The sequence below is a fragment of the Danio rerio genome, chromosome 23, assembly GCF_049306965.1.
Source record: "Danio rerio strain Tuebingen ecotype United States chromosome 23, GRCz12tu, whole genome shotgun sequence".
Classification (NCBI taxonomy): domain Eukaryota; kingdom Metazoa; phylum Chordata; class Actinopteri; order Cypriniformes; family Danionidae; genus Danio; species Danio rerio.
The window spans coordinates 3,675,275-3,685,000 of record NC_133198.1 but is presented as its reverse complement, the minus strand read 5'-3'; the positions used below and the strand labels follow the sequence as shown (position 1 = coordinate 3,685,000).

The 9,726-nt window shown below is 39.4% G+C and overlaps 1 protein-coding gene across 2 annotated transcripts in view; it reads left to right on the top strand.

Moving 5' to 3' along the window:
- The window catches only part of pacsin1a (protein kinase C and casein kinase substrate in neurons 1a), a 59,954-nt gene that overhangs the window by 31,266 nt on the left and 18,962 nt on the right, over nucleotides 1–9,726 (top strand). For both annotated transcript variants that reach the window (XM_005161905.6, NM_001328357.1), the window contains 2 exon segments: nucleotides 1,829–1,949; nucleotides 7,867–8,023. In XM_005161905.6, the coding sequence (XP_005161962.2) occupies nucleotides 1,890–1,949; nucleotides 7,867–8,023 (217 nt within the window). In that variant the 5' untranslated portion in view covers nucleotides 1,829–1,889.

The window sequence follows — 9,726 nt, the reverse complement described above, 5'->3', positions numbered from 1 at the left end:
GCAGTTAGGGAGTTCATTCCACCAACTGGGCAGATTGAATGCGAGAGAGATTTCTTCCCTCTTTGGGATGGAACCACGAGGCGACGTTCATTCACAGAACGCAAGTTTCTGGAGGGCACATACTTCTGCAGAAGTGAGAGCAGATAAAAAGGAGCAAAGCCAGAGGTCGCTTTGTAAGCAAACATCAGAGCTTTGAATTTGATGCGAGCAGCAACTGGCAGCCAGTGCAAACGGATTAGCAGCGGAGTGACATGTGCTCTTTTAGGTTCATTAAAGACCACTCGTGCTGCTGCGTTCTGAAGCAGCTGAAGAGGCTTGATAGAGTTAGCTGGAAGCCCGGCTAGTAGAGAGTTGCAATAGTCCAGTCTGGAGAGAACAAGAGCTTGAACAAGGAGTTGAGCTGCATGTTCAGATAGGAAGGGTCGGACCTTTCTGATGTTGTAGAGTGCGAATCTGCAAGATCGAGCAGTTCTAGAAATGTGGTCAGAGAAGTTTAGTTGGTCATCAATCGTTACTCCAAGGCTTTTCACTATTTTGGATGCAGTAATGGTTGACCCATCCATCTGGATTGAAAAGTTATGATGTTGAGTCGGTTTGGTTTTATAATGATTGATATAAGCATATTAATACAAGCTCAAATGAGATTGTTGTGAATTTGACTCAAGTTATGTAATAATTGCTGGTTAAATGTGTTAATTTTTGTCATAAATATATTTTCCATGCATACGTCCACTTTAAAAAGTTCTTTTATCAAAGATTTGTGGTTTTATTAAGTTTTTTGATTAATTGATCTGTATATTCTAATAGCAGTACAATTATTTACAGTACAAGTTTTTACAATTATTTTTAATGTGTTAATATGAGATTTGTTTCTATCAGACAATATCTTTTCTATTCTCCTCTGTAAAAAATATTACATTATTATTATTATTATTATTATTATTATTATTTTATAAGGGATTATTTTATTATTTTATGATGATTGATAAGTAAATATAAATAGCAGTGCAAATTAATTTGACTTGTACATTTGACATAATAATACCTAATAAAAAATCTGTTTTGTGTTAATGTGACATGTTTCAGTCCGATATTACATATTCCATGCATACTGCCACTATAAATAAAATTATTTTTGAAGGATTTGACATGTGGCCCTTCACTTGGTTTGCAAAACTTGATGTGGCCCTCGGGTCTAAAACATTGGCCCACCACTGCAGTAAGAGAACAATGCAGAAGAAACACAAGCGGTTCTATTCTGGCTGCTTCAAAGGCAGTCCTTCAAGGCCAGTTTTTCTACAGGCATACGAAGCATTGTCTTTAATCATTGTTCTAAACAGTTTGCTTGGTAGAATAATATTGATTCATTGATCATTGTCAGTACTATATTCCTGCAGCTGACACATTCCAGCCGTTCAACTGATTGAAAACGACAGTGATTATATCAAGAAGCATATCCATATAACATTAACTTTGGGTTTCTTTAAATGTCCAGTCATTCATTTTCTTTTCAGCTGTGTACAGTATGTGTTTCCCAGTGATGGGTTGCAGATGGGCATCCGCTGCGTAAAAACATATGTTGGATAAGTTCATTCTGCTGTGGCAACCCCAGAATAATAAAGGGACTTAGCTGAAAAGAGAATGGATGAATATTAAATTGCAATTGTCAATAATTGAAATGAACACAATACAAATTCGACTATTTTGGCATATTATTAGCTCCATACATTTATTTTTGCATCTGAACTCTACATATATTATCATCTGCTGCAGTATCTGTTTTCAGTGTGACTGATCAATGTCTGCTTGTCTCTGTCTCTCTTTTTAGTGCTTGAGGAAGTCCGCTTTTCTGCAGACGTGTTCAGTCCTGCTCCACATCACCCAGCACCATGTCTGGCTCCTACGATGAATCCGCTGTCGCTGATGAGGCCATGGACAGCTTTTGGGAGGTACGAACCAAAGCCACCATTTCCTTCCCTTAAAAGCTACACTGCGCAGTTCTTCAGCCGGCCATCAATAGTGGCCTTGTGTTTCTGCCAGCTCTGCTTGGAAAACAGAGAGCCGTTGTGTTCACGCTATCACAATGCGCCAAAACGCTCACAATGAGCTCTATTTAAGCACACTGTCGGCCCTGTGATGCTGCCAGAGCCCTTCACATCTCTCTTTGTGAGCATCTGGCAGACGATACAATCTTAACATCATGTCAGCATTATGTCAGAGCAATCGCATATTCAAATAGCGCTGCCGAGTGAGTGTTTTACTGCGTCTTTTTGTTTGTTTTGAAGCGACGTTAAGCAGATCCTCCAGCACAAGGTCTATTTCTAGTCAGGCACCTGCGCAGGGCAGCACCTGCATCCTGACCGCAGTGTTTCAGGCAGTCTCTGTGAGTGTGAATACGGAGCCGTGTCAGCGTGGGTTTTCATTTATAGGCTTGTATGACTCAACCAAGCTTGTGCGAAGGTCAGTGTTGCTGAACACCAGGTTATAAACACTGTAGTAAAAACTGGCTCGGAATAAAACTCTACTAGAAAGTTGATTTTTCTTTGAATGAATGAAAAATAGTATAGTGATTACTGCACCCTCAGCTCATGAGAGCTGTTTATACCTCAGAAGAAACTAAAGGATGAACTTTTGCGACAAGTCCAACCTAGGCTCATTCTGAAATAGTAGTCCAGTGGACGTTTCTGGAGACCGCAAAATACGTCCCGGGAGGTACGTTTGGCTGCATTTCAATTTTTTAAGCGAACGCTACGGGGCGGTGTGACGCCATTCCCTTTCGCGCTTGCCGGCTGACCGCTTACCTCCGTGTGGAGGGCTTTCACGATGCAGTCAGTTTGTTCGGTCAGCTCATCGTGTGCATCGGCGGACTTCAGATGCAGAGAAGAGGAGTTGACAAAGGCGTCCCGGTTCGAGTCCGGGGAAGAGCGGTTCCAGAAACCATAATCCAAAAAATAAAGCGAACGAGTTCATAACAGGGTGAGAACGTGGTGAAATCCGAAAACGTGGTAAAAAAAAAAAAAAAAAAAAAACAGGAGGGCTTTTCTTTTTCTAGACGGCTTTTCTAAATTGTTGCTCGGGTTTAAGGAAGTGAGCGGGCGGGCGGGTCAATCGGTAAAACTGGTTGAGTTCAGGGAAGGAGGAGGGTGGGTCAGCCGATTGGCCGGTCGCGCAGTCAATCATTCAGTCAGTCAGACAGCGGCCTCTGGTGGGTTGACGCGAGAACAGCGCGGGCGCGAACGGCACTCGCGAGAGACGTTCGAGATACGAAAAAGCACACACAGCGGCCTCTTAGTGGATTCGTGAAAACAAAAACTGCACAAATACTTACCTCCCGGGACGTATTTCGTGGTCTCCAAAAACGTCCGCTGGACTACGTTTTCAGAATGAGCCTGGGTTGGACAAGTCATGAAAATGTTTTGAATTTGAAACAGCTTCCTAAACAGACTTTGGCTGGTGAACACATCTTTGAACTAGGGCTGTGCAAAAATATTGATATATCTAACTATCGCGATAATTCCTTTGGCAATAGTTTATCGATAGTCCAACCTGAAGTGTCGATAAACAACCAAACAACCTCCTCCTCTGCTCCAGTAGATGTCGCTAACTATCAACAAAACGCTAAGCAGTACAGTATCAAAACTAAGAAAGAGTGAGCATGGTGGAAAATATAAAGGCGCCTCCAGCTTTTAGGGCTGACGTGTGGCTGTATATAACACTATACCATGGAATATGGAATTATACACAAAAAAATGCTATTTGCAAGCTTTGCAAATCTCAAAAATTTGAACTGGAATTTTAATTCGTCTGCTGACTTTATCAAGTTGTCAATATAACATGACACACATACTAATACAAACTATTGCAATATATCACAATATTTATTGTATCACAATATATTGTGATATATTGTATCTTGACCGATGTATTTTGATATATATCATATCGTGAGGCCCTTGCCAATACACAGCCCTACTTTGAACTCCTATTGGTCAATGCTGATAATTGAATATTAGGTGTGGCTTTGAGGCTCCGCCTTCATGGAAGCCTTCTCCAGGGGTTGTTGCTAAAAGGGATACAGGTGCAGCTGGAAGTTCATTCATTCATTTTCTTGTCGGCTTAGTCCATTTATTAATCCAGGGTCGCCACAGCGGAATGAACCGCCAACTTATCCAGCAAGTTTTTACACAGCGGATGCTTTTCCAGCCGCAACCCATCTCTGGGAAACATCCACACACACATTCACACACACACACTCATACACTACGGACAATTTAGCCTACCCAATTCACCTGTACCGCATGTCTTTGGACTGTGGGGGAAACCGGAGCACCCGGAGGAAACCCACGCGAACACAGGGAGAACATACACAGAAATGCCAACTGAGCTGAGGCTCGAACCAGCGACCCAGCGACCTTGCTGTGAGGCGACAGCACTACCTACTGCGCCACTGCCTCGCCTATTGATATTCAATAGGCTACTATTTTTTATATAACAACAACTGTATTAAAAATAGTACAAATAATAAAAATAAAGATTTATATGCTAGAAATATGTTTACTTCAAATTTCCTTAGAGGGAGATTTTTTCAGTTTTCCTCAAAATAGAGTGATGTGGGCTTTGTAGCACTTTAAATGCAGGTAATGCCTGTTTCATTCATACTTGAGCAGAAATTCCATATACGCCTCAAAAAAGTAGCAGAATATTCCAGGAAATCCCTAATATAGACGAAGGAATTCAGCCATTTATGTAGTTGAATGAAAATAAGATCTGAATAAACATTTGAACATACTGTAGCTATTACTATAAAACTTATCCTGCTACTGTAAAAACGTAGTAGCCTTTATACTGCCCTCAACAGTTGGTCAGTTATCCTTTTGACAAAGATACATCCATTTAATAGGCGTTTCAATGGATTGTGTTGTTTGTATTTTGGTAGACATCATTGCAGTGAGATTGTGGGCTCACATAGCATCTTTCATCCCTTTAAACCTGTCTCAAAGCCTCTGCTGGGCACGTATCTGTCTGTATGTGTGTGTGAGTGTTAGTGTGCGCGCGAATGATGTCATTGTTAGCGCAGTGAAGCGCAGGATTAGCGCTAGGAGCACATGGACACAAAGCTGTGGCAGTCATTGCATAACACATGCACAAGAATGAGTCCCTTCCCCCGCTTATCAGCCAAACTCAGTCTGCTCTCACGCCACCTGCAGGCAGCACACACAACTGCATGCTATTATATTATAATATTCATTCATTCATGTTCTTTTCGGCTTAGTCCCTTTATTAATCTTGGGTCGCCACAGCGGAATGAACCACCAACTTATCCAGCATGTGTTTTACGCAGCGGATGTCCTTCCAGCTGCAACCCATCTCAGGGAAACATCCATACAGACTCATTCACACGCATACACTACGGACAGTTTAGCTTACCAAATTCACCTGTACCGCATGTCTTTGGACTGTGGAGGAAACCCACGAACAAGCAAACTCCACACAGAAATGCCAACTGAACCAGCCAGGGCTTGAACCAACGACCTTCTTGCTGTGAGGCGATTGTGCTACCCACTGCGCCACGTGCTGCCCCTGTAGGTAGCTAAATAGTTGTAATTTAGCAAGTTACTACTAAACTACCCTTAAAAAGTAGCAATGACATGCTGAAGCTAGCAAAATGTAGTATGTTACAGTGGCAAGTCAAAATATGGCTGTACACACTGTGCATACTTCACATGTATGGATGCGAATTAATGCTGCTTATTTATTTATTTTTACGTAATTTAAATTGATTATTAAACATTATAGACTACGATACGATTTAGCTTACCCAATTCACCTGTACCGCATGTCTTTGGACTGTGGGGAAAACCAGAACACCCGGAGGAAACCATGTGAATGCAGGGAGAACATGCAAACTCCCCACAGAAACGCCTTCTGACCCAGCCCGAGGCTCGAAACCAGCAACCTGTGTCACCCCATATTATATTATATTATATTATATTATATTATATTATATTATATTATATTATATTATATTATATTATATTATATTATTTTATTATATTATACAGTGCTCAGCATAATTGATTACCCCCTCAAAGATCTCTCTTTAATTAATATTTGATTAAAGGATGCTTTATATCTATATATATATTCATTTATTTTCTTGTCGGCTTAGTCTCTTTATTTTTTCAGGGTCGCCACAACGGAATGAACCGGCAACTTATCCAGCAAGTTTTTACGCAGCGGATGCCCTTCCAGCCACAACCCATCTCTGGGAAACATCCACACACACATTTACACACACACTAATACACTACGGACAATTTAGCCTACCCAATTCACCTGTACCGCATGTCTTTGGACTGTGGGGGAAACCGGAGCAACCGGAGGAAACCCACGCGAACGCAAACTCCACACAGAAACGCCAACTGAGCCGAGGCTCGAACCAGCGATCTTCTTGCTGTGAGGCGACAGCATTACCTACTGCGCCACTGCTTTGCCCCCATATATATATATATATATATATATATATATGGGGGCAAAACAGTGGCGCAGTAGGTAATATATATATTTGTGTATAAACATTAGATCAATCAGTGTCAAAGCCAAAGTTGGAACTAATCTAACTAAACAAACAAACAAAAAAACTTAAGATCACACTCTAAAAACCTATGTATTAATGGTTTAATCTATGTATTAATGGGAATTTTGATAAACAGGAAAAATTCAGAGAAACAAAAGCAAATGTCTCTTTTTGTTATAATAACTAATTTGAATTTAAATATGAATATTTTTCTATTGCTAAATCTATATTAGGTGACCAAACTGTGTGTTATTTTTAAAGATATAATTAGATATAACTGCCGGTTCATTACGCTGTGGCGACTCCATATTAATTAAGGGACTAAGCCGAAAAGAAAATGATTGAATGAACTAGATATAACTGTTTTAACACTGTTTTGTTTAAATGCAGAAGGGCTCTACTTATTTATGCTGAGCAAAAATAAATAATTCCAACTGTCATGTGTGGCACGTCGCATCACTGAGCAGCGCATGCAGTGTGTGACCCCACTTTAGAATGTCTCTAACATGTTTTATAATGATTTGATCAGCTGTAGTTTAAAGATGTATGCTTAAATTTTTTCCCTAAGGACTTAATATGCGGTGTCTGTCGACATTTTGTGGTGGAACGTCAACTGTCAATTTCTTTGCTCTGATAATGGCTGCCAACTTGCTAAATCTCCAAAATTATAAATATTTAAAACAGGCACTATCCTTATTAATAAACTGCATAGTTGTTTAATCTAAACAACTACATTCTCGACTAAAAAAAGCCTCAAAAGTACATTATGTTGTCAGACTGTAGTGAGCTAATGCCTCAGCTTGTCATGTGGGTGGGCGGAGTAATACACAAGGGTGAAGAGGCAGTACGAATGCTGTTATTGCAGATATAGCAGCCAATCAGGTTTGAAAACCAGACAGAACTGTTGTATAAATAAATTTAAATAAAACAAATTGAGTAAATTTTTAAGTTGTACAGTTTAACTTAATATTTTTTGTCAGTTTGATTGATGTTAGTTGAGATGACTAGAAAAGTTCATTTGATTCAACTAAAACAATTTGAAGACAGAAAGAAATGTTTTACATTGCACAAGACTGTACCTGTCTACTGAGGATAGCCCACTAGGATAATATAATACTTAAGAGCTTTGGCTTCAAGATGACCACTTCAAAAATTCTGTGTTTAAAAGTAGCTTTACTAAATAGTTGTCATTATATTATAAAATGGTGCTAAAATAAACGTTGTTCTCCACAGTATCACTGTGTTATTATAGGATGTCTGTATAACATGATTTCTTCCGCTTCTCCTAGGTGGGAAACTATAAGCGCGCTGTCAAGAGAATTGATGACGGCCATCGACTTTGCAATGATCTTATGAACTGCCTTCAGGAACGTGCCAAGATTGAGAAGTCCTACAGCGCGCAGCTCACCGAATGGTCCAAACGGTGGAGGCAGCTCATCGAGAAGGGTCAGTGAGACAACCTGAGGCTTCCCCCTTTAATGTTTTAACCAGTTAACTCCTATAATGGAGATTATTTTGTCGATTATGAGACAATGCTTCTAGCTTTTACAGCAATTAGTGTTAACTTGTGGGTCTCCCAGGTATAAAATATAAGAAGTTCAGAAAATGTGTAGATTCTTTTCTTTGGTTCACTCCATTATTTAATTATTTAATTAGTTTGTGCATGCATGTGTATATACTAGTGCTGTCAAAATTTGTGCATTAACGCATGCAATTAATTAAAAATATTTACCGAGTTAAAAAAATTAACGCAATTAACGCGGTTGCAGTTTTTTCTTTTCTGTTGTGGTCGACGTGTCTTCAACATGCAAAGAAATATGGATTAGACCAAGTATAAAACAATTAATGTCGCATTACCAGGCTCTCATTACCAGGCGAGTTTCATCTACTTTCGTATGTTTCATTTTTAATCTTTCTACCTTTCTTTAATGGAATTTGATACCGCATGGTGAACTGAAAGAAAAACCTCCGCATTTTTGGACTTAGGTGGTCTTTTAAGGCAATCAAAAATCGCTGCTTACAAGGTAGACTTTTAGAGTAAATGGGGCCATGTATCTTGAGATTTTAAGTAAAAACCTCCTTCCATCAGCAAGAGCATTGATGATGAAACATGGCTGGGTCTTTCAGCATGACAATGATCTCAAACACACCACCCGGGCAATGAAGGAGTGGCTTTATAAGAAGCATTTCAAAGTCCTGGAGTGGCCTAGTCAGTTTCCAGATCTTAATCCCATAGAAAATCTTTGGAGGGAGTTGAAAGTGTGTGTTGCCCAAAACATCACTGCTCTAAAGGAGATCTGCGTAGAGGAATGGGCTAAAATACTAGCAACAGTGTGTGAAAACCGTGAGGACTTACAGAAAATGCTTTACCTCTGTTATAGCCAACAAAGGATATATAACAAAGTATTGAGATGAAATATTGTTATTGACCTAATACTTATGTGTCACCATAATTTGCTAAATAAATAAATTAAAAATCCTTCAATGTGATTTTCTAGATTGTTTTTCTCATTTTGTCTTTCATAGTTGAGGTGTAGCTATGATGAAAATTACAGGCCTCTCTCATCTTTTTAAGTGGGAGAACCTGCACAATTGGTGGCTGACTAAATACATTGCATTCAGTGGTAAAACATGAAGATAGAATGAAGTGTTTTGTTCTGTTTTTTGTTTGAAAGCAGATGGTTGGTTCTTTATTTTGATATATAATGTGGACATATAACTAGCTTGAAATATTCTGAGGACCATCACATTTTAATGAAAATCATCTTAAATGCTGGTGGTGGCTGGTAAATTGTTGCAATTTCTAGCCAACTCCATGCGCGTTCAAGAGAAAAGGTTAGAAGAGGTTTTTCTTCAATGTCAAAAATCGTCACAATTTATTAGATACAAATGAATAATTCGATGACAGAGCTCTGGGTTACATTACCCCAATGCAACACAAGAATTACATTCAAAAGGTTCACAACTAACATACATTTCCTGACTCCATTATATATACACAACTGATCTTAACAGGTGGAGTTTTGGTGTAACGTCACTTGTCAGTCATTGTTCAGTCCTCCATTGGCCGCACCTTCGACATACTTCTTCTTTTTCTACAAATTCTCTGCACAACAAAAAAAGTATAAATCTTTCTGTGTTCTGTGTTC